This window comes from Grus americana, chromosome 27 (genome assembly GCF_028858705.1).
Source record: "Grus americana isolate bGruAme1 chromosome 27, bGruAme1.mat, whole genome shotgun sequence".
NCBI classification, from domain to species: Eukaryota; Metazoa; Chordata; class Aves; order Gruiformes; family Gruidae; genus Grus; species Grus americana.
Window position 1 is genome coordinate 3,522,320 of NC_072878.1, and position 24,534 is coordinate 3,546,853.

Below are 24,534 nucleotides of genomic sequence, written 5' to 3' on the forward strand. Positions count from 1 at the left end.
ACAACACACTCAGCCAGCACAAACCAGAGAAAGGAAAGGCATTTCAATTGGGGGGTGTTTCTATGAAAAAGAGAGTGTTTTTTCTCAGTGGATTCTGTCCTAACTTTTCGCTGTCCTTTCGTTATTAGAACTGGCCCCCATGCCAAGAAACAGCAGATGTCCAACGGCAGCTCCATCACTGAGTTCCTCCTCCTGGCATTCGCAGACACACAGGAGCTGCAGCTCTTGCACTTCTGGCTCTTCCTGGGCATCTACCTGGCTGCTCTCCTGGGCAATGGCCTCATCATCACTGCCATAGCATACGACCACCACCTCCACACCCCCATGTACTTCTTCCTCCTCAACCTCTCCCTCCTCGACCTGGGCTCCATCTCCACCACAGTGCCCAAAGCCATGGCCAACTTGCTGTGGGACACCAGGACCATCTCCTATGGGGGATGTGCTGTATAGGTCTTTTTCTTTTACTTTCTGATGTCAGCAGAATATTTCCTTCTCACTGTCATGGCTTACGATCACTACATTGACATCTGCCAACCCCTGCACTACGGGACCCTCCTGGGCAGCAGAGCTTGTGTCCACATGGCAGCAGCTGCCTGGGGCAGTGGGTTTCTCAATGCTGTGCTGCACACGGCCAATACATTTTCTATACCTCTCTGCCATGGCAATGCCCTGGACCAATTCTTCTGTGAACTCCCCCAGATCCTCAAGCTCTCCTGCTCGGGCTCCTACCTCAGGGAAGTTGGGCTTCTTATATTAAGCTGTTTTTTAGTTTTTGGCTGTTTTGTTTTCATTGTGCTGTCCTATGTGCAGATCTTCAGGGCTGTGTTGAGGATCCCCTCTGAGCAGGGACGGCACAAAGCCTTTTCCACGTGCCTCCCTCACCTGGCCGTCGTCTCCCTGTTTATCAGCACTGCCACATTTGCTCACCTGAAGCCCCCCTCCATCTCCTCCCTATCCCTGGACCTGGTGGTGGCAGTTCTGTACTCGGTGGTGCCTCCAGCAGTGAACCCCCTCATCTACAGCATGAGGAACCAGGAGCTCAAGGGTGCCTTGAGGAAACTAATCCAATGGACCTTGCACCACCAACTGTAATTTGTCTCCCCTTCTCTGCAAAGCGCCAAGAGTATATTTTAGGCCAGTACTCTGGGTTTTTATTTCTCTGATAATCATAGTTAGAGGTAATTGCTTGGGTTCATAGCACTTCCCTTGAGGCTCTGTCCTGTTGTGTCTGATCCTTTACGAATGTCCTGGTTCTGGCAAGGGTAGAGTTAATTTCACAAGGAGCCAGGACAGGTGACCCAAGCTGGCCGGGGGCTATTCCATACCATGTGACATCATGCTCACCATAAAAGGGGGGCTAGTCGGGCAGTGGGGGGGCGGCGCGGTTTTCGGCGCGGTTCTGGAATGGGCTGAGCTTCTAGTGGGTCGGTGGTTGGATCGGTAAATTGTCCTCTGTTATCACCCATTGCGATCAGTGCTGTTGTTGATTGTTTCCCTCTCCCTTGCTGTTCCAGTAAACTGCCCTTATCCCAATCCTCGAGGCTTTGCCATTGTTTTTCTGTTCTCCTCCACATCCTGCCGGGGGAGGGGTGAGCGAGCAGTGTGTGGTGCTTAGCTGCCAGCTGGGCCTAAACCACGTCATCAGGAGAAACTTGTCATCTGTTTGATGGAGCAGCTGGGAAGTATGAACCTCACTACGGGATGGACAACAGGGTAGTAAGAACTGCAGGATTTTATGGGCAGGAGCACTGAAGGGCAGAGCACAAGTACTGAGCGCTGAGCAGAGCTCAGTACCACTGGTCTCTAAGGACGGCCTCCTGCAACAGCCCATAAGGATATTCAGTTGACTCTCTCAAAGGAGCTCAATGGCACCAAGATGAGATGTTACTACTGAAGTTAAAGAAGAAACAAAGACAGTGCAGGGCTGCTGCAGAACTTAGCAAGAGCAGGTGTAAATAGGTCTGAGATGCTCTATGTTGCCTTTGGCTCAGTCTTCATCAGCAAGGTCTCCCAGGCCCTTGTGCCTTGAGGCGGAACCCATGGAGAACAACCATCAGTGGGTGGGGATGAAATCTAGGGTCACTTGATCAAACTCAACCCTTGCCAGTCCATGAGATGGGAGGGACTTCACCCAAGGATGCTGAGAGAGCAGGCCAAAGTCATGGGGACACTGCTCTATGTCATATTGGACAGGTGATCAGTTTAGCAGAAGCCATTCAGCTGGTACACACCAGAGGATCTGCTAACCTTCCTGGTCCTGCCCAAACAAAGCCTGTGCATACTGTGGGAGGAGTTAAGGTCCCCATAGTGCACACAGGGAGCTGGCTGGGGAAGGCAGTGTGGGCTGCTCCTCCCCTGGGAACAAGCAAGCCCATCTGTGAGATTGTCTTGGCTCAAGGACCTGGCTGTACTCGGCGGGTAATGTGGAAGGATGGGAGATCTGGTGTGTACCTCAAGGAGATCTAACCTTGGGGGAAAATACTCCATGATGTGAGTTGCATGTGCCAGGAAGCAAGGCAGCAGGAACCACTTGAACTAACAGCAGGCAAGCCTCACGAGGAATGGGGCGAGTACTTCACCTGTCCTGAGTGATCGCCTTGGCAGATGGGACCCAAGTCATTGACACGTGTGGGGGTGGAGGGAGTGGGCCTGGAATGAGTGAACAATATCAGCGTATGTCAAGGAACAGGGGGTAGTGGTTAATGAGGATATGTAAACCTGACTGTTGGAAGTAAAGATGGTTTAAGTACGTAGTACAAGTTGCAAGTGTTGGTAAGAGGGGATTGTGGGAACGAGAAAGAGAGAGAATGGAAAGACTCGAGTAGGGTGTAGAAATGCAACAACACAGGAATTGGGCGATTGTGTACATCCTGAATGTGTACACTCAGGTGTATCAGTCAATGTGGGACCTGAGCATGACGGAAATGCTGTGGAATAAGGGTGCGGATTGTACTGGGACTAGGTGGGATGGGGTTAATTTCCCTCATAGCAGCTCATATGGTGCTTTGCATTGGTGGCCCAAACAGTGGTGATAACACACCCATATTTTAGCTATTGCTGAGCAGTGCGTGCACAGTGTCAAGGCCTTCTCTGTTTCTCTTCCCCTCCAATGAGTAGTTTGGAGTTCTTGACAGTGGAAGAGCAGGGCCAAGCATTTTGCTCTGTATGGGTTTCAACATCCACTTTTTTTAGTAGTGGAGGGGCGACAGGAGCCCCTGTCAGAAGAGACAGTGGGTTGCCCCATGCCCTACACAGCCAAGTCCAGCCAGCACTGCAATAGCGCTACTGCTGGCACAAGCTGAGCTCATCAGCAAAGCTGGTGATGCCTCTGTGAAAGCATATTTCAGAAAGGGCACAAATGCCAGAGTGAGACAGAAGTAAGGTAGGAAAAAAAAACAGTGAGGAAAAAATCCTGCGGACAGCAAGGTCAGTGAAGAAGGAGAGGGAGGAGGTGCTGCAGACACCAGAGCAGAGATTCCCTTGCAAATCATGGAGAAGACCATGGTGAGGCAGGCTGACCCCCGCCAGCCCATGGAGGTTAATGTTGGAGCAGACAGTCACCTGCAGCCCTTGGAGGACCCCATTCCAGAGCAGGTGGTTGCCCCCAAAGGAGGCTGTGACCCTGTGGGAAGCCCATGCTGGAGCAGGCTCCTCAAGGACTTCTGACCCCATGGGGGACCCACCTTCCACTAGACCAGGTCGCTCAAAGCCCCATCCAGCCTGGCACTGAACACTTCCGCGGATGGGGCATCCACAACTTCTCTGGGCAGCCTGTGCCCGTGTCTCACCACCCTCACCAGTTAAAATTTCATCCTTAAGTTCAATGTAAACCTACCATCTTCCAGTTTAAAAGCCTCTTGTCCTATCACTACAAGTCCTGGTAAAAAGTTTCCCTCTTCCCGTAAGCCTGCCCTATACACTGTATGCCTGCAATAAGGTCTCCTGTCGCAAATCCTGATCCAGAGTCCTCCCGACTACACCAATTTGTCACAGATGGGCGATTTAGACCAATTAAAGAACCACTGCCAGAAGTATCAGCAAAAGCGGTTTTACTGCACCTTAACAAAGTTGCATGGCAAGGATCACTATATTCCTTGCTGCACAGAGGATGTAACAATGATTCACAGCTACCAAAACAGAATCAAAGTCACCAATACAAAATCTTAGTGCACTCTTACACAAGGTTAAGCACGATATCAGTCACTTAGCAAAGATCTGCAGTGGCTAAGAGGTCTCTCAGCCTCAAGGAGTAACCTTGAGAGGTGTCCCAGCTCAAGGAGAGATCACCGCTGGGCAGCCAGCTGCTTAGCAGGGAGAGCTCAAAGAAGATACCCTTAGGCTGCCACATTTATGGAATAGAGTGGTTGGCTCACAGGCAAATTCCATGTGATGGGAAAGGTATGCATGAGACTCCTTGTACCCACAACTTTCTTTGTTCCCTGACAAATGAGTCTTGGAGGAACCACCTGTTACTCATGTCTTAATCACGTGATGGGTGTTCCAGTTTCCAAGCCCATATACATCAATGCTCACCATGTCCCTCTGCTCCTGTTTTCAGAGAACAGACTGGAAGTAGAGAAGTTGCTGGCCAGGTTACACCTGGGCCTTTACCTCCTTTGGACCCTGAACCAAACTACTGCTGGTTTGGTCAGGGAGCCGAGTGGATCCGTCACAGGGACTCAGCTTCCTCCCATACCTGCCACAAACCCACAGGCAGTGGGAGTCCTCTTGCCTCAGTTCACGAGTGCGCACACAATACAGTCCTCCAAAGAGTGGAAGAAACCACATGTGCCTCCTGTCTTCGAGAAGGGCAAGAAGAAGGACCCAGGGAACTACCGGCCAGTCAGCCTCACCTCTCTCCCTGGGAAGGAGATAGAGCAGCTAATCCTGGAAACATTCTTCCAGGCACACTGTACTGATTTGGGCTGGGATGGAGTTAATTTTCTTCACGGCAGCCCCCGTGGTGCTGTGTTTGGGATTTGTCACCAAAACAGAGTTGCCAACACACCGATGGTGTAGCTATTGCTGAACCATGTTTGCACAGCATCAAGGCCTTCTCTGTTCTCTCTCTTCCTCCCCAGCGAGTAAATTGTATTTGTGAATGAGGGAAGAGGAAGGGGATGTCATTCAGCAAGACAAAGATTTACACTGTGTATTGGCGGTGGTGTCCAGGCTTTGGCAGCAGGGGGGATGCGGGGGTGTCCTCTGTGAGAAGACACCAGGGGCTGCCTCCCCATGCCAGACAGAGCTGGTTCCAGCAGGCTCCAAGCAGACCACCACTGCACAAAAACGAGCCCATCAGCGAAGCTGGTAGGACCTTTACAAAAGCATATTTAAGAAAGGACACAACTGCCAGAATGGGAGAGGAGTAAGGGAGACAAAATGTGAGAAACAGCCCTGCAAGCACGGAGGTTGGTGAAGAGGGAGGGGGAAGAGGTGCTACAGGCACAAGAGCAGATAGTCTCCTGCAGCCCATGAAGAATATCAGAGTACAGCAGGTATTTCCCTGCGGCCCATGGAGAAGACCATGGTGGGGAAAGTAAGCCCTGCAGTCCGTTGAGGACCGAACACTGAAGATGTTGGACAATTCCTGAAAGAATGCTGGATGGAGGACAGCCCATGTTGGAGCGGGTTTGTCTTGAAGGACTGTAGCCCATAGGAGGGACCCCATGGGAAAAGTCTTAGAGGGAAGGAGCAGCAGAGAGGAACTGTTATGGACTCACCACAACCCCCATTCCCCATCCCCCTGCGCTGCTCAGCGGGGAGGAGATAGAGGAGTTGGGAATGAAGGAGTGAGTGAAGTGGAGCCAGGGACAAAAGGGTTGGGAGGAGGCCTTCCCTGGGGAAGGAGGTAAGGTCTTCCACCAGCCCCACGCTTCTTCCACCCTCAGTCTTTGCAGTTGCACATGCCTGGTCTGCCCATTTACCTTCAGATTTTTGCAGACCTGTCTGCCTTCCTCCAGCCTGCCCCAGCCCTGCTTGCTCCTTCACCTCTTGCCAGAGCACTGTCCCACCTCTGTAGCTGCAGCCCTGCAGCTCAGAAGGAGCCTTCCTCCAGCACCACGAGTCCCCAGCCTCCCCCTGGGCAGGACTCTCCATTCAGTGCTCCTCTGGGGTGGTCTCCAGCTCTCCCTCCTTCCCTGCTCCACAAGGATCGAGGTCTCTCCACTGCACCATCTCTGCAAAGACCCTGTCTCTCTCCTCTTTCTCATTCTCCATGGTGCACAGACTGCTCCTCTCCTCACACCCCCCTTCACCTGGTTCTCAGTTCCCAGACCAGAGGCCACTGTCCCCCCCCACTCCCAGGCAGAGGCACTCCCTGGAGCTGAGGCCCGAATGGCAGCACCCTTCCTCTGGAGGTCTGTCGCAGCGAGACCTCTGATGTGCCCAGGACAGCTGACCAAGCCGTGCTGAGGATCACCCACTGCAGTGCATGGGCGTCGTGTGTAGTCACACGCTGTCCTGAGCAGAGTTTCTTGCCCCCCTTGACCTGCCTGCTGCAATGACTGATGAAACACCTCTGTGCTGCTCTCTGGGCATCAGCCCCAGGGCGATGGAAGCCTGCCCTTCACCCCACCTCCAGGGATGCTGCCAGGGAGGGGGGTGCAGAGGGAGGCCCGCTACCTGGATGAGGGGGTGAGAGGTTTCTGTCCCCATGGCCCCCCACCGCACACCCTGGGGTGCCATCAGAGCCTGGGGACACCTCACCCCAGGGAGGGTGTTTCCCTCACCCTGTTGCTCTGCTCCTCCTGTGGAGCTGGGGACAGGTGGGAGACAGACGGTTGTTGCCCTAGGTGGCAGAGGAGGCTCGGGGGTTTACTCCTCTCCATCAAGCCCAGAGTGGGTCAGAGCGTGGGAGCAGCGCCTGCAGCAAGAGCCTCCTTCTGCCCCATTGCCCTGCTGAGACGTGGAAGGGGCAACGCTCTGCAGTGCACCCCTGTGCCAGGATCAGGCCCCCGTGGAGAGGCTGTCCTGACTTCCCCCATCTCAGGAGGCTTCAAATGCTGTTTTCTGCAGAGGGTCCCTGGGCACCCAGGGGACAACAGGGCTGTGCTTGTCATAGACATGTCACGGCAGCAGAGTGTCTGTCCTGCTGGCAGGCGTGAAGGGGATGTAGCTCAGCGGCAGAGCGCCCGCTTCGCATGTGGGAGGTCCTGGGTTCGATCCCCGGCATCTCCAAGGGTGCTTTTTCCCCCAGTGCCCAGCCTCAGGCGGGTACAGGCTGGAGCTGGAGCACTGGTCCTCTCCAGGCACTGTGGGCCTGCCCTGCCCACCCAGGGCCCCTCTGTGGGGTGAGGAGGGCTGTGTGCGCTGCCTCTGCTGAGCCACCTCCCAGAGGTGCTGGACCTGAGCTCAGGTGCAGATCCCATCCCAGCTGGGAAACACCCCCCTGTGCCAGCAGCTAGGGGTGTCTGAGCTGGACCAGCCTGGACAGGCCTGTGGGACTCCCAGCTGGTGGAATGGCATTTCTTACCCTGTCCCTGTCTCCAGGTCTTTCTCCCTCTGCCATCACCACTGCCTTGAGCAGAGGAACCCAGAGGTGCTGAGGTCAGGCACAGCCCTGCAGAGGTGGGACTGCTGGGGCTGGTACCCACCTCTTGTTCCTGGGGGTTTGGTGTCTCCGTCCAGCCCATGCTTGTGGGATCAGGGAGACACAGGGCTGTCCAAAGCCATGCACAGGCAGCAAGGGCCAGGAGATGGTGCCTCAGCTGTTTCCCCACCAAAACCATCTGCAACCCAAAGTGGGACATGAGACATGGCCTTTCACTGCAGGGTGCTCAGTGCCCCCCAGCAACGGTGGGCCCAAATTCAGAGAAATAAGGTATAAAAGTGAAGTACAGAAGAAGGGCGGTGGGGTAGGGATATCTTCTGAACACAGGATGTTTGGTGCCAGTCTGGACACTGAGCTGCGGACTCAAGCCGCCCCAGGTGGGGACCAGGGAGAAGAGCCCAGTGTCTGCCCCATGCCACCTCCCTGCCAGCTCTGCCCTCCCCCAGGGGTAATATTTCTCCCTTACTCTGGCACCTGGCAGAGCTTTGCCTCCTCCTCCTCCTCCGGGAGATGAGCCACAGAGCCCAGGGGTGTGTGTGAGGGGGCAGCACACCTGAGCAGAAAGAGCCCGTTTCAGGGCATTTTGGGGCCTGAACAGTCTGGCCCTGAGGGCTGGGTCTGTTCTCTGCAGCAATGGGGGATCATCACTGTACCCCAGATCTGAGCTTCCTCCTGCAGCAGCTCCCCAGGACCTACACAAGGGGCCTGATGGTGAGACCCCAACCCTCTGCACTGCTGCCCCACGCTGGGCAGAGCACGGCTGTGGAAATCCCTCAGGAGAGGAGAGTTGTCAGGGAGAGACCCTCAAGGTCATCATCATGGGTGACACACATGGACACAGCAAACACAGCCTCCATCCCTTGGGAAACTACAACTGGGGGAGGCTCCAGCCCTGCATCTCCACAGGGCCAGGGACTGCCAGCAGGAAAGCTCTAGGGACCAGGGCAGAGAGGTCTGTGAGCCTGGGCTTCCCCATATCCCTCAAGGTTACCCCAGGGGTGGAGGAGCTCTCAGCAAGGAATGGGTCAACACTGCTGTGGGACATGCTCTTGGTGACAGCTGCCTCCTCCCCTCTTCTGCTCTAGGGCCAGATCCTGCTGTTTGCAGTGCTACCCACCTGGGGCTGCTCCCCTGCAATGGACACCCAACACACCTTCTGGTCTGCAGCAGAGAAGCCCATCAGGGAAGAGCTTGAGGGGTCTGAAGACCCACCGGTGGGACCTGGGAGGGCAGTTTGGGTTTCAGGTTCCTGCCCAAGTGTCAAACCCTTCTCCCTACCCAGCTCCTGCGTGAGTCATTTCTCTGCCCATGGGAGCTGGGGCAGGTGAAAGCCCCAGCCCAGGGAGAGGGACCCTGGCTCAGCTCCCAGCAGTGCCGGCTTTAGGGGAGGGACACAAAATACCCTCTGCCATGGAAATGTGCCCAAATTAGCAGCCTCCCAGACAGGACCATCTCCAGAGCAGGGGCTGGATGATGGCTTTGGGCAGCAGCCCATGTCTCCTGGGGATCCTTTCTCCCTCCCCTGGACTCTCCCTCCTCTGCCTCCCACAGCACTGAGGGAAAGGTCCCCCCATTGCTCCTGCTCTCATCCCCCCTGCACCTGCACACAGGTACTGCCCCGACACAAACCCTCACTGACACCCCTGGGAGGCAGCAGGAGGGCAGGGCTGGGGGCTGGAGCGCAGCAGGACGAGGGGGTCCCAGGGCTGCCGTGGGGCCTTACAGTCCCTGCCCAGGAAGGAGGCAGCTCTGGGGATCTACCAGCACTGCTCCAAGGTCTGTGAGGGCCCAAGGGAGCAGGAACAGCTCATGGAGACTGGGGACCTGGCAGAGCCAGGGAAGGGGCAATCCCATGGGACGTGAGACCCCCTGGGGCTGGATGGGGTGTTCAGGGCACCGCGGCCATGTTAGGGTTCATTTCTGTGGGGCCACAGCCCAGGGTTCACCCCAACACAGCAGCTCTGTCATGGCCTCTGTGCCACGGGACCAGTGTGGCTGAGGCAGGGCCTGGGGGAAAGAGCAGCTGGGGAACGCCAGGGTGAGGAGATGGGCGCTCCCTCTGGGGTGCATCACGGGACCTTGCAGAGAGCCATTTTTGCTGGAAACTGTGGCTGGCAGGACGGAAATGTCTCTGTCAGCAGGAATATTCCCCAGGGAACATGGGCTCTCGCAGCTCCACAGCCTGACCCTGAACCCACTGTCCCCAAGACGTGGCCCTTCTTCACCGCCATCTCCTTGTGCTCTGCTCCCCCCGATCAGCCTCAGGGAGACACCCCGACACCTGGGCAGGCAAGCACCAGCTCTGGGTCATACCCCCAAAGGCTTTTAATAAGAACAAATGTGGAAGCAGGGGGTAAACACAGGAGAATAAAACCAGAGGCAATGCCCAGCTGTTTCTGCTGCCCATGGGAAAAGGCAGACGGTTCCCTGGTGCTCACGGCTCTCCCAGCTGCACAGACCTCTCCTCCCTCCTGGCTGCACCCAGCTGCACGGCAGGGACGGGTTGTCCTGGCCCGGGGCCCAGGGCCTGTTGGGCACTGAGCTCTGGTGTCACAGCCTTTGTGTCCTCAGGGGGATGTGCCAGAGACACCTCGTCAGCATCATCATAGCCTGTGCTCTCCGGGGACAGGGACCAGGCATCTCCCTCAGCTCCAGGGGCCCCAGCACTTCTCTGGCAGCGCAGCTTTGCCCCTGCAGGCAGGAAGGCAGCCCATTGCACGTTCGTCCCATGAGGTGCCCCTCCTGGTCTCTACATCACCTTCCCCCCTCCTCCTCACCACTCCTGAGATGGTCAGATCCCTCTCCCACCACCCGTCCCCCCAAGGAAAACTCTGGGGATAGGTTCTCCTGTCCCAGGATTTTGGGGTCTCAGTATGGCAGCGATTCATCCAGCAGCAGGGATGGCACCCCATGAACCGGCAGTGCTATCTTTCCCTCTCACCTCCAGGTGCATCCCTGGGTACTGCTCCCTCCTCTGGGGCCCTGGGCATTTCCCAGTCTCCCTGACCAGAGGCAGGATCCTCCCCAGGGTCAGAAACCTCCCTGGCATCATCATAGCCATCCGCTGGGTCACCTCTGGGCCCGACAGGGACGTCTGAAAGGAGAGGAGAGTTGGTGAGAATGAGAAGACACGTCCTGCAGAGCAGAGGATGGGAGGATGTGTGGGGACATGGGGCTCAGACACTGGTTTTGGCAGCACCACAGGAGAACCCTGCCTGTGTCCTCCCCAACTCTAACAATGCCACCACTGTCCATCCCAAGTCTGCAGGGAGGAGATCTCCACCCCTTCCTGCCCCCCGTTACCTGGTGCTGACCACGGACCATCCTCCTCCTCATTGTCCCCGGGCTGGGGCTGCACCTTGGTCAGGAATCTCTCTGGAGAGAGGCGATGCAGGTGTTATGGGAGTGCGCTCTGCTGACCCAGCTTGGGCTCAGTGCTGCTGGGGACAGGGGACCCACCGAGCCAGGGCTGCGTGGGGAGGAGGGCTCAGGACTCAGCCTGCTCCCCTGGGACAAACCCCCTCTCACAGGAGCTCCCAGAGCTGCCCTGGGACAGCCCCTTCCCTCACCCCTCAGGTGCCAGGTGGGACGCAGGGACAGGCAGAGAGGGGCTGTCCCCAGCTGGGATGGGCAGAGCTGGTGGGGAGGAAGCTCCTCTCCCACGCCCACCACCTGGCTGCTCTCCCCACACACCCCACAGCCCCACAGCTGCAGGGACCATGGGCCAGGGGGCTGCAGGGGGGCAGCCTTGGCTGGGGTCCAGGGCAAAGAGCCCTGCAGATGTGCCCCCCATCAGGGACCCACACCCACCTGAGCCGCTGAACCTCGCCTGCTTCTCCCACGCCGGGCTGTAACCGATCTCCTCGTACAGGGCCTCAGGGAAGGGCTCCCAAGCTCTCTCGGAGCCTGCGGACAGAGGCAGGGCTGGCTCAGGGATGGGCAGAGAGGGGACGGCATCCTGCTCTGCTCCACCAGCCCTCTGCCCCTGGGACAGCCCAGGGCTGTCCCCACAGCACAGCCCCACTGCGCTGTCCTGTCACCCCTGACACTTGCTCAGGAAGGGCAATGTCCCCATGGAGATGGTCAGGGGCAGCGACACCCTCACACCATCCCCTCAGAGACAGCCCTCATGCCCCTCTGGGCCCTGGGCCAGGTCCCTGGTGCTGACCTTGGAGCAGCTCCTGCCTTTCCTCTGCCCCTGGAGCTGCCCCCTCCCTGCCCCATGGATCCATAGCACGGCCCCTGCCCTGCTGGGGGGTAGGTAAGGGTTGGACAGAGGAACAGCCTGGGGGCCTGATGCCACAGGGATGGACCCTGCTGTCCCATGCTTCTCCCAGCATCTCCCCTGCCCCACAGCCCCCTCCAGAGCTGCCCAGAGCACTGCCAGTGGCACATCCTCATCTGTCTCCCCTCTGCTCCCATCTCCCCCAGCACAGCTCAGCCATTGCTCTCCTTGCCCCATCCCTAACTCCCCCCGAGCCTGGACTCTCTCTACCCCTTGCTGCTGGTGGCCCACGGTCAGGCAGTCAATGGGGCGGCACATGGGAATACAAGCAGCACACACTCTTGTCCCCCCAGCTCTGCCTGTACCCCTCACTGACACCCCACAGCACCCCTGGCCTTGCCAGGAGGCATCTTCTCCAGGGACCGCGGGGGAAGGACCCACCTCTGCGTCCAGCCCTAGCGCTCCACACTTGCCCGGCCAGGAGGGCCAGGAGCAGGCAGAGAAGGGCTCCCAGGATGATGCAGATGATGACGGGCAATGAGACTCTCCCGCTGACCGTCGGACGGCCCTGGGTGGGATCTGCATGGGCAGGAACACAGAAATAGCAGCAGCAGGCCTGGGAGAGGTGGGGGCTGGGACAGCCCAGTCCTGACCCCCCCTTACACCAGGGGGGTAAGGGACCCCAGGGGGGGAGTGATGGGGAAGCTCCCACCCTACCGGGTAATGACAGCCCTCCCAAACCCCTCCCCCACCGCTAACCCGGGGACACCTCTTGGGAGTTTCACACCCCAGCAAGGAGCCCCTTCCCTCCGGCTGTGGGTCACAGCCTGGCCCTGGGAAGACTCAGCGCTGACGGGGAGGACAACTTACCTGCTCGGGGGGTTGGTGCTGCTGTCCTGGGTGCAGCTGCAGAGGAGGAGAAGGAGAGCAGGGCTGAGAGGCTGGGTGTGCAGGTACCAGGGAGCCTCCTCTCTGGCACGCCGTGTGTGTGTGTGCACGTGTGCGGACATCCCTGACACATCCCACCCAAAGTGTCCCTCCTGTGGGGCTGGTCAGGGTGGCCAGGAAGGAGCCCAGGGCCATGGGCAGGACAGTGCAGGCAGCCCAGGAGATGCCCCCGGGGGCTGCAGGGCCCTGCAGGCAGAGGCTGGAGGACATCCAGCCCCACAGAAGCTGCTGCCCACTTGGCACCAGGCTCCCAGGCGCTGCACGGACAGCCTTGCTCTCAGGAGCTCTACAGCCATGCTGGGACCCAGCGGGGAAAACGCCTGTCCCAGCTCCTTGCCAATACCCCCGTGAGGGGTCCCAGCCCTGCCCCTCACCCGAGCAGTTCACAGCAGCGTCCTCCTTATGCCGGCAGGCACCGCTGTCCCCAGGCTGGGCCCAGCAGTCCTGCAGAGACGGCTCTGTCCCCCGGCACTCCACCTTCTCCAGCCAGATGGGGCCCATCCCCTCCCCAAAGGCAGCCTCGCCCAGGGCAGACACTGCGGGGCCACAGCCCAGCTGCCTGCATGCCACCTCGGCATCCTGCATGTCCCATGAGTCGTCGCACACCGTCCCCCAGGAGCCACGGTGCCACACCTCCACTCTGCCCGAGCACCCCTTCTCGCCTCCCACGGCACGAATCTTCTCCCTGTCTGGAGAAGGCAGAGACCTCTCAGGGCACGGCACAGCAGGCAGAGCCCTGCCAGCTGAGACAGGCACGCAGAGGAGCAGCTACCTGTGCAGCTCGTGGAGTTTGGGCACGTGGCCCCCAGGGCCGGGGGCGTTTCTGGCTGTCTCCCTGGAGAAGGAAATGCAGCGGTGAAGGGGCTGCTGCAGGGGGGTCGTGTGGCAGACAGCGGGGCTGAGTTCTGCTCGTGCATCCCTGTGCCACCTCGTTCATGGATGCAGCTGAACCCTGGTCATTCAGGGGACACACACGGCATACGGTGGGGGACCCTGACTGCTCAGCCCCAAAGGGAGCCTGGTTCACAGAGCAGCAGGAGGAGGGGACGCTCCTTGGAGCCCCGACAGGTCCTTTCCGAGACCTTGCCTGGAGACACCTCTGCCTCCCCCAGGCACTGCTGGGAGCCCGGCTGGCAACTGCTGGTGAATGTGTGGGGCTCTGAGAGCTGAAGTCCCCTTTGTGCCAGCAGCAGCAGCAGCAGCAGGAGGGTCTGGCATGGGAAGGAAAAGCCCCTGTGGGCTCTGTCTCTGCGTTTGACAATGCCCAGCAGCGAGCAGGAGCTGGGGATGCTGGTGCCCGGGTGGCTCAGAGTTACCGTTGCAGGTGATGTGGGTCTCGTCTCGCAGGTCATCGCAGGACTGTGGGTCCCAGGGAGCAGAGGGACACTGCCAGAAGGAGCTGTTTCTCTCCCCACACTCCACGCGATCCAGCCAGGCGGGGCCAGTCAGCCTGCCAGAGGTCGGGTATCGTTCCAAGGATTTTGCATCCCCACAGCCCAGCTCCTTGCAGGCCAGCGACACCGTTTTGGGAGTCATTGAGTTGGAGCAAACGCTCCCCCATGTCCCGTTATAGAAAACCTGCAGGCGCCCGGAGCAGGTGGTGCTGTTCTCCAGCCTCAGGGCCATGAAATCTGGGATGAAAGGCACCGAGGGGGAACAGGCTGGTCTGGAGCTGTGGGAGCAGGGTTACCCCTGCAGCCCCCATGCCCTCAGCCAGGCAAAGGCACGGCCAGCAAGTCCCCCTTGCACCAATGGACAAAGTCCCTGATGGACAGACACCCCTGCCCTCCCTGCTAACCCTTGGGCACAACTGAGTTCCTCAGAGACCGTTGATGGGACTGAGGGGACCTGTGCATGGGTGTCCCCAGGATGGGCTTGGGCAGGGGCTCAGAGGCAGCCAGCGACAGCCTCGAGCATTGCCAGCTCTCCCCTTGGCCCAGCCTCCCCAGGCACTGGGCTCCCACCACAGCTCACAGCTCCCAGCACAGACCTGAGCAGACGACTCCTGCGTCCTCTTTGCGCCCGCAGTCGTGCTTCCCCCAGGACCCTGCCGGGCAGTCCCAGAGAGCAGCTTCGGCCCTGGAGCAGTTCACACTCTCCAGCCAGATCTGCCCGGAGCCTTCCCCGAACCGAGCAGAGCCAACTGCCTCCACCACCCCTCCGCAGCCCAGCTGGTGGCAAACAACGGCGGCATCAGGCAGGTCCCAGCCATCATCACAGATGGTCCCCCAGCTGCCCCGGTAGTAGATCTCCACTCTCCCAGCACAGCGCCCGGACCCGTTCACCAGCCGGACCTGCCGGCTCCCTGCAGTGGGAAGAAACCCCAGCTGCGGTCAGGGGCTGGTGCCCACCCAGCCCAGAGCCTGGGGGGCCCCTGCAGTGCCACTCACCCCAGCAAACGACCCCCACATCCTCTGCAATACTTGCTGCCAGCGCACTCTCGGCCAGGGAGGTGTTGCAGAGGGTCAGGTTGGCCTCATGCCCTGTGCACCGCACCCCTCGCAGCCCCATGGGACCTGTCCCTCTCTCAGGCTTCGGGGGGTTGTAGGCTGTCTCTGCCTCTCCACACCGCAGCTGCCGGCACACCACGCTGGCCTCCTGCATGTCCCACTGGTCATCCAGGACTCTGCTCCATGTCCCGCGCTGGAAGATCTCCACTCGCCCATCACACCGGCTCCCTCCACCCACCAGCCGCAGGGATGCGGAGCTGGCTGAGCCTGGGGAGAGCAGCCACGTCCCAGCCCTCAGCAGCACCAGAGAGCCCAGGAACCTGAGATGCCTCTCCAGGCTCTGGAAACCTCACGGTGCCCTGAAGCTCAACTGCCTCCCCCAGCCCTCTGCAGCAAGCTTCAGGAGCAGGTTTCCACACTGCTGGTTTCCCAGTCCCTGAGCCTTCCTGGGCAAGACACTCTCTTGGCTCTTGCTGGGGCAGAACCACCCAGCACGTCCCTGCTGAGGCAGATGGGGCAGCTCCCGCAGGAGGGAGCAGCAGGTGGTGCAATGGCCTGGGGATGGGCAGCACCAGGACAAGCCTTGCCCAACCTCAGCGCTGGCACTGGCACTGCTGAGACACGGGGCAGCACACACGTCTCTGTCCCTGTCTGCGCCCCTGGGGAATGGGGACTGGGAGCCAGTGTCCCTGGCAGGGAGCAGAGCGAGGGGGCCCTTTCTGACCAAACAGGCCCAGCTTGGGTCTTGTGCTGAGCAGAAGCCAGGGCAAAGCCCAGTCCTGCTCTGCAGCTCACACCCCTGCTCTGCTGCTGCTGCTGCTGCTGCTGCTGGGGACATGCAGGCAGCCCCTCTGGGTGTGGGATTGGGCTCTGTGGGACTCTCTGTGGGGCTGGGACAGGGCTGTCTGCAGCCGGAGGGATGGAGCTGAGCCCCACAGCCCCCGCATCATGAGAACAGGGGACCCCAGGCCTGGCTCAGTCCTCAGCTCTCCTCCCACATCAGAGCGTTCAGTCTGAGCACATCAAGCTCTCCACATCACTCCTGGTGAAGCTGGGGTTTCTCCAGGGAGAAATTCACCCTGCTGCTGCCGCCATGGGGTCCCTTGATTTGGGTGGCCATGTCACACCCCAGGAGAAAATGGAGTCAACACAGTGTTTTCCCAGCACTCACCTGAGCAAATGACAGCAGCAACATTCTCGTGGGAGCATGGTGAGGCTCCCAGGGCAGTCACTGGGCACTGTCCCAGGTGGCCTTCAGTCCCATCACAGTGGAATGACTCTCTCCAGGTGGGGCCCATGCCTCTCCCAAAGTGCCCTCCTCCAGGAATGGACTCAGCAAACCCACAGTTGAGGTGGCGACAGAGAACGTGGGCATCCAAGAGGTCCCAACGGGAAGCACAGAGGGTGCCCCAGGTCCCCAGCACCTGGACCTCCACTCTTCCATCACAAGCTGTGCTGCCATTCACCAGCTTGAACCCTGTGTACTCTGGGGACAGAGGAAGATGAGAGAGGCTGCGTTGGTGCTCATAGCTGGAGGATGGGTCAGAGGGACAGCCTACCTTTCTGCTCCTTCTGCAGTCTCTTAGGGCTGCAGAAAACCACATCACCCCTCTTGCCTTCACACCCAGCACAGCACAGGCCCCGTCCTGCTCCCCGTCCCCAGCTCACAGTCAGCATTCAACACCCCACCCTGAGTCCTTACTTGTGCAGGTGAGACCGGCAGCATTGGCGTGGGTGCAGGGCTGGTCCCTGGGGGACCCTCTTGGGCAGAAGGCGAGAAGGGATTCATTCCCCAAACACTGCAGCTCTCTGTCCCAGATGGAACCACCACTTTTTCCAAAATGAGCTGCCCCAGGCATGGACAGGGCTACACCGCACTGCAGCTCCCCACAGACCACATCAGCGGCTTTGGGACCAAAGTCTGAGTCACAGACAGCTTTCCACTGGTTCCTGTCATAGATCTCCACTCGTCCTGAGCAGGGGCTGTCCCCTCCAACCAGCTGGACAAATCCTGGAGCAACCAAAGACCCCTGTGAGGTCCCAGAGCCCTCTGGCAGTCGCCTGACCATGCCTCACCTCATCTCCAAGGTGGCCACAGGCAAAGAGCCTCACAACTATCCCAGCATCTGCCAGTGGGTGCCGATGGCACAAACACACACCCCCCTCCCCCATTCCACTCTTCAGAAATCAGCACAGCACTCGGGGGCTGGCTTTTCTCCCAAACCCACAGCCACAGGCAGTGCTTAGATCAACTGCTGCTATTCTGGAGACCCTGGGCTGCCAGGAACTGGCCCCAGGCCCTGCAGCACCCAGAGCTCTTGGCCCCAAGGAGATGGGCCCAGGTGCTGTTGGCTGTTGCAGCCAGCTCTGCCCCACCCAGCTCAGGGCCAGGTGCAGGAACCCCTTGGAGCCACCAGAAATGCACCCCAGTCCCACATGGTTCTTGAGCTGTTGGGGCACTGCTGGGAGATGGGACATGTCACAGGGCACAGATGCAGTGCGGGTGTACCTACAGTCACTGTCTGCACCAGCCCCCAGCTCCAGCACCTGCCCAGGGAGGGTCCTCAGCCAGGGCCAGAGTGCAGTGCCAGGCGTGCACAGCGCTGGCCAACAGCTGGTCAGAAGGCAGGAGAGCGGGCAGAGGAGCAGCCCTGGGCTGACACGAGCTCCCAGTGCAAGGACAGGCACCAAGGAAAGCCAGCAAGTGCTGGCCAAGGCCCTGTGACACAGGGCAGCCAGGGGTTGGGGTAGGCAGGAGAGGCTGGGCAGCAGGTCAGCACTGCCTGCACAGGGGTGTTTCCCTCTGGGCTGGCTCTCATGGGGTGACCCTGGAAGAGGAATGAGGTGGCCATGGGCCACCCTGCTCTTCTGCCCAAGCCCAGTGCTGCTCCCCTCTCAGCAGACCCTCAGCTTTGGGGGACTTGGGCCTGCCAGGGAACACAACCCAAAAGTCCCTGATGACCCTAGGCCCTTCCCTGGGGCTGTGGGTGGCCACGCGAGCTGCTCTCAGTGCCTCTGGCATGGGGGAACCAGGTCCTTGGTGCTGCCAGACAGCTCCTGTGTGAACAGGAGGAGAAAGTTGGGAACCAACAGAGACTGCGGGGCAGGGTGGGCATTCATCTCCCAGCCCCAGGCACCCACGGAGGGTGGGCTGAGCCACATCAGGGGTCAGGCAGTGGCAGGTTCCCCCTGGGCTTTCCTCAGGGACCAGAGAAACCAGCAATGACAGGCCCAGCTCAGCAGGGTGACTGGTCACACTGGGCCCTTCTCCAGTACCCCCATGTTTCCCTGAGGGCACAGCCAGGTCCCTTTCCTGACCCTGCCTACAAAGGTGGGAATGGGCTGGCTCCTTACCTGAACACGTCACTCCAGCATCCTCACTGTGATCGCAGTACAGTTCAGAGCTTCCTGTGTTTTTGCAGTCAGACAGGGCAGGCTCGGTGCCGTAACACTCAACATCAGACATCCAAATGGGGCCAGATCCTGGCCCAAAGTGTGCAGTCCAATGTGCTTCAACAGCAAACCCACAGTCCAGCTGCTTGCAAACCACTGCAGCATCAGCCATGTCCCAGCCATAATGACACACGGTCCCCCACTGGCCCTCTTGTTTCACCTCCACTCTTCCAGCACAGCGTCCGCCACCATTTTCCAGCCTCACCTCCGCAGCCCCTTCAAACACCAACATGGGAATGGTCAGGAGAGCACCGAGCCCCAGACCACAGATGTGGAGATCTCTCCTGCCCAGGGTGAGTCACAGGCACCAGCATGGGAGCCCTCCCCCTTCCACACTGTCCCCAGGGCAGTGTCGGGGTCCCTTTTCTCCCCACAGGCTGTAAAGGGCTGGAGGTGCCCAGCTCTGGCCCTGCTGGGCCATTCACCACCCCACAGCCTGTGGCACCTCCCCCCACCTCAACGACCTCCTGCCCATGCCCACCTGCACACCGTGCCCAGCCCTGCACAGGGCACCGTCTCCTCACCAGCCCAGAAACCCCTGTACAGCCCCGTGCCCCCAGGCCCACAGCTCCCTCTCCCACCCAGAGAGGCACAGGCAAAGGCAGAAGTTCCATCGACTTGAGCAACATCTGCCCCTCACCTCAGCGGCACCTTCAAAGCAACCCCATTCCCAGGGGTGTCCCAATGACCCCACTGGTGCCTGCTGGCCCCATCGCTGGGACAAGGATGTTGGCACTTACCCCTGCACAACTGCACCCAGAGGAGCAGCCACAGCACCTGAGGGGACAGGAGTCCCTCCATCCCCATCCTCAGCCTCCTGCCCTGCTGGCACAGCCCTGCGGAACCCCACTCCCTCTCACGCCTCCTGGGGACTCACAGGGACAATGACAATGGGAGGGTAATATATGTCTGTCAATGCCAACCCAGCTGCAGGAGGAGCCAATCGAAGCAGCAGCACCTTTTTAGACGTTATCGGGAGTGATCTCCCCTCCGACACAGCCAAGCCCTCCAATGAACTTCTCCAGCACCGTTCATGACCATATATGAGGGACATAGATGTTTTGCTGTGGGTGTCATGGTCACTGCAGTGGGGGTTCGTCACGGGACAAGCTGGGTGTGGAGGGGAAATGGGTCTGTCACCCCTCGACCCCTGCTGTGGGCATGGGAAGCAATGAGCATCTCCTCTGCTGGGCTCACCCAAGAAGCCAAGGCATGAGTGTCCAGGCACCGCCAAGCCATGGGAACCACGGAGCTGGGACTGCTCCGGGGTCTGTGTCAGCTTGGAAAGGAAACAGCCCCTGCCCCTGCTACAGCCCCCGCTGTGCTGGGAGCAGCAGCTGGGAAAAGTCCTCGGCCAGGGGAAGAGCTCCATGCCAGGAGTGCTGGCTCACCCGTCCCTCCCCGCAGAGCCCCACAGCGGGTCCCTCGCAGGAGCCCGAGCTGGGACATGTCCCTGCCCTGGCAGCAGACATGCAGCCCCGAGGCTCAGACGTGTCCTTGACTCTCCGCGTGTCACCCAGGGGCTGTTATTCCCCGCAGGCAGATCGGGAGCCAGAGCCTGCAGGTGCACAAACCACAGCCCACGTGGCCTGGCAGCGCTCGCCGTGCTCCCCCCGCAGCACCCCGGCAGGCAGTCTGTGGTTTCCTCCCGGCACCGTGCCCAGGCACATCCCTGCGGGGCCCCCGAGCCACCCCCACCCCGACTGCTCCAGCCAGGGCTGCAGGGGCTGCTCCTTCGGCCTCGCAGGCACAGGGCTGGGCAGCTCCCGGCCCCCGGCATGCCCCTCTGATGCACATGCCCGCTCGGCACCGAGCCCCACGGCCACGGGCTGCTGTCGCTGACGTCACCTCACACCCTCCTAGTGCCACCGCTCTCTGAGCAGCACTTAGACTGATGGTGACCTCACAGCCCTCCCACTGCCAGCGCTCTCTGCTTGGGAGTTACAGTGACCGTGACCTCACACCCTCCTACTCCTGCTGCTGTGTGCTCATGGGTCACACTGTCACACGTATGTGTGTGCTGTGCTGTGTACAGGCTTCTGCTGACGTTGGTTCTTCCAAAAAGCCATGTTTGGGTGGGGTCTAAATGATTATTTTGATGACATCAGAAGCACCCACACAAGCCATATCCCTGCTTTTGGCCTAAAAGCTACTCCAGCAGCAGGGAAATGACGAGCTCATGCACAAGCCATGGGCATACTCCTGGCCTATCCACTACTCAGCCACAGGTGATGTCATAGCATCTACCACTGCCATGTGCCTGTTCCTGGCTTATCAGGTACTCAGGCATAACTGACATCACAAGGTCATTCACCAGACATCTGCCAGCTCCTGGCCTATCACCTCCTCAGGCACCAGGAGCCTCACAAGCACCTACACTATCCATAAGCCTGCTCCTGGCCTATCAGCTCCTCAGGCAAGAGAGACCTCATGGGACCCTGCACAGCCCACGGGCCTTCTCCTGGCCTATCAAGTGCTCAGGCACTAATGATCTCACCAACCCCTACACAAGCTTTTGGCCTTTGCCTGGCCTTCCAGCTACCTGGGAACCAGTGACCTCACAACCACCCACACAGACCATCTGCCTGTTCCTGCCCTGTCAGCTGTTCGGGAAGCAGTGACCTCACAACAACCTACCACAATCCATGGGCCTGCTCTGGGCCTATCAGCTCCTCAGCTGAGAGTGACCTCACAAGCACATATCCTCCTATATGCCATGTACTCGTTGTGGAGGTATTCAGTCTCCAGTGACCTCACAAGCATCTACACAAGCCATGAGGCTACTCTTGGCCTATCAGTTACTACGGAAGCTGTGACCTAACAAGCTATTTCTATAGCTTTATAAATGTTCGTATAAAAACCACATATATCATTATATAATAATTAATATAATTAATATAATATTAACTATACTAAATAATATGTATTTTATTATTATAATTAATGATATATTAAAATACAGTGTCTATTTATAAATAAATAAATTTATTAATACAATTATACACCCCCTGTTATAAATCTCTTTCTATATATCATATATATGGTATCTCTTTTCCTATTTGAGCACTTCCTGGTCCAAAGAAGAAAGGCAGCCAATTGCAAGGCTGCCTGAGAACACCTGGCTATGATGCTGTCAACAAAGGGCTGCCAGCCAATCACCAGGCAGGATGAAAGGAGGCAGGCAGAAGCGGCCTCCTCCCTCTATGTAATGACAGGGCGCTTCCTTTGTGACGTGCCCCTGAGGACAGCAGGACGGGGCGGCCGGTCCTGCCAGCCAATCACAGGGGCTGCTTGAGAACACACGGGGGTGACAGTGTCAGGAAATGGCCGCTAGCCAATCACAGAGCAGTATGCCGTTCACCAAGACAGCGGCTCACGGCAAGGGAACGGCAGCACCCCCTGTCCTGGAAGGGTGGCCAGAGCAAAATGGCAGCCGCGGTGTGTGTAGGGGAAGGGCCTTCCGGGTCTGATGTGACCCGGCAGGGGTGGCCGGTGCTGCCAGCCAATCCCAGCAGAGCACATGGCCAGGAGAGGAGAGGGACTTGTGGGGCAAGTGGCCCCTGCGGCTGCTGGGAGGGGGCGGGACTTCCCCCGGCAGCTGGTGGGCGGGGCAGCTGTGGCGGCGTGTCTCCCGTAGCAATGGTGCCTGTGCTCCTGGCGTGTTCCAGGACAGGGATCCCCAGGCGCACCAGGAAGGCACCCGGGGAGGGACAAAGAGCCCAGCCAGAGCTGGGCCACCAGCAAACCCATGAGGGACATGCAGCAGAAGGGGAAGCAGGGAGGAAGAAAGAGGGGAGTAGACAGAAAATGGTAGAAAAGAGGCCAGTTACATGTAAAACTAGATTTAGTGGGGGAAGGGGATGGAGTTTTGAGCAACACAGAAGGGCCAAGGGCACTGCTGGTGTCTTAGGAACCACAAGGGAAAGGGATCTTGAGGGATGTGGTGATATGGTCCAGGTCAAGGGTAGGGTCAGGACCCTGAACTTTCAGACAGTGAAGTTTCTTGGTTTAAGGAATTAGTGGCTGGGAGCTCCTGGGAAACTGCTCTCAGGGGTAAAGGAGCTGGAAAGAGCTGGCAGCTCTTTCAGAACATTTTACTCAGAGCACAAGAGCTCTTGATTCCCATGTGCAAGAAATCAAGCAAGGAAGGCAGGAGACCAGCAGTGCTCAGTGAGGACCACCTGGTCCAACTCAAGAGCTCAAGAGAGCCTTGAAATAAGGCAGGGGCCTGCAGTGCAGGGGTGTTCACAGTTCTGAGTTATGCCATGAGCTGAGCTCCAGTGAGTGCAGTGGATTGTGCCTAGAGAGAGACCTGACCCTCCTTTGGATGCACTCTTCCCTTTGGTCAGCTGAAAGCCCAGCAGCTGCCTTGGAAATGTGAGTCCAACAGGCATTCAGATCCCTAAACATTGGGTGTAATCTCAGGTGACCAAGGGACCTCCTCCCCACTGCCCCATAGCTGATGCTCGGGCAGGTGTATGCTTCATCAGAGCTTGCAGACACGTACACAAGTTTATGACCATCCTGGGCACCTCAAATGCCAACAGACGTGTCAGCAGCTGACTGGCACCCTCCATCCCCATGGATCACAGTGGACAGGGATCACAGGGTCCTATTTTGTGCTCAATGAGCTGAGGCAAGAGGAATCCCACCTCCTGTGGGTCTGTGGGGTGCTTGGGGGAGAGCTGAAGCCCACTCCAGTCTCCAGACTACTCACCAGAGAGGAGAGACCTGATGGACACCGCTGAATCCCTGCCCTCTGTGGGGAGAAATGATCCCTGCCTGTCACTGCTGCAGTGTCCTGCCTGGCCATGGGACAGGGAGAGGGGTTAAGGGAGGGGAACATTTCAACCTCTCATAGACCACCATGCCATGGGAGGAAAAATCCCACTTCTGAAATCCATCTCTCCAGTGCTCAGAGAGGGACAGTCAGTGATGACTTCAGTCTGCGTCAGCCTACGCTCCCCAGGAGAGACCCTGATGCCTTTGAGAAGCTTCAGCCCTGGAGCCCCAGGGCCATCTGCAGGGAGTGTGGGAGGGCAGAGAAAGTGTTGCCCTGGGCTGGTCCTCTGCTGCTGAGCTGGGCCAGGCTCCTGGGATGGAGGGAGCTCATGGCAAGCGGGCAGCACTGCAGAGAGACATCTCTGCCCAGGAGCAGCTCCTGTGCAAAGCGCAGCAGGGCTGAGGGCACTGCCTGCAGGCACCGAGGGGAGAGGAGGGAGGAGAAGAGAGGTTAAAGGCAGCCTGGGGTGAGAGGATGCTGAGAGCTGATTCAAAGAGAACTCTTCACAGCCCCCTACGTGGTAAGTCCTCTCTGCAGGAAAAGCAGCTGTGGTTGCTGGAGGGCTTTCTTCAAGCTGGTACATCCGACAGCCTGTGGGATCTTCTGGGAGGATTTTTGTGTGCAGGAGGAAAAATGGCAAAATTCACTTGAAAGGAAGGAGTCTGTGCTTTGAGATGTCTCATCATTGTCAACGGGGTTGGCAGGGGGAGAAGGGAATTTCTTTTTGTGCTCTGGAGAAGGCACTGAGAGCCCAGTTCCCAGTAGGACTTGTCTGAGCTGCTCCTTAGCCCCTGCACACAGAGGTGCCCCTGGGCAGTGCCCTGCTGCCAGGAGGGGTCTGCAGGGCAGAGGTGAGCACACAGCGGGTGGCATGGGCTCTGTGTGCACAGGCAGGGAGGAGACCTGAGCACAGAGGAACAGCTCCTGGCAGGGACAGCTCCAGGCAGCAGAGACATGGGCAGGGAGCGAGAGGCAGCTGTTCCCAGAAATGCTGTGGAAGGGGGGTTGGGGCACCTCCCTGCCATCCCCTGCAGTGCAGACACCTTCCCCGGAGAAACCCCCTGCTCTGCTCTCCCACCCAGCGGAGCCTCTGCCCTGAAGGTCACCTTCTCGGCAGCCTGAC

At 58.9% G+C, this 24,534-nt stretch overlaps 1 protein-coding gene, 1 non-coding gene and 1 pseudogene across 2 annotated transcripts; 2 read left to right on the forward strand and 1 right to left on the reverse strand.

The window, feature by feature from the left end:
- Window positions 1-141: 141 nt before the first annotated feature.
- On the forward strand, window positions 142-1,092 carry LOC129196959 (olfactory receptor 14J1-like; annotated as a pseudogene).
- A 6,015-nt stretch (window positions 1,093-7,107) lies between these two features.
- Window positions 7,108-7,179, forward strand: TRNAA-CGC (transfer RNA alanine (anticodon CGC)). The gene has a single exon. It is a non-coding gene; the product is annotated as a tRNA-Ala (tRNA).
- A 2,789-nt stretch (window positions 7,180-9,968) lies between these two features.
- LOC129196960 (antigen WC1.1-like) lies at window positions 9,969-18,670 on the reverse strand. The gene is made up of 13 exons (XM_054804929.1): window positions 18,530-18,670; window positions 16,878-17,186; window positions 16,343-16,661; window positions 15,116-15,432; window positions 14,716-15,030; window positions 14,042-14,356; window positions 13,498-13,560; window positions 13,100-13,414; window positions 12,219-12,356; window positions 11,363-11,458; window positions 10,856-10,927; window positions 10,494-10,646; window positions 9,969-10,243 (listed from the first exon to the last, which is right to left on the reverse strand). The coding sequence occupies exons 1-13, from the start codon at window positions 18,639-18,641 to the stop codon at window positions 9,987-9,989; spliced, it is 2,781 nt and encodes a 926-aa protein (XP_054660904.1). The 5' UTR covers window positions 18,642-18,670; the 3' UTR covers window positions 9,969-9,986.
- Window positions 18,671-24,534: the final 5,864 nt, after the last annotated feature.

Bases quoted from the DNA above. Each gene is read 5' to 3' on its own strand.
- LOC129196960 (XM_054804929.1), bottom strand. From the start codon at position 18,641: ATGTCTGATGTTGAGTGTTACGGCACCGAGCCTGCCCTGTCTGACTGC. The intron at 15,433-16,342 runs GTGCTGGGAAAA...AGGCTCAGCCAG, and splicing joins GCTGTCATTTGCTCAGGTGA to CTCCGCATCCCTGCGGCTGG. The intron at 13,561-14,041 runs GTAACTCTGAGC...TTCCTTCTCCAG, and splicing joins GACCCACATCACCTGCAACG to GGAGACAGCCAGAAACGCCC.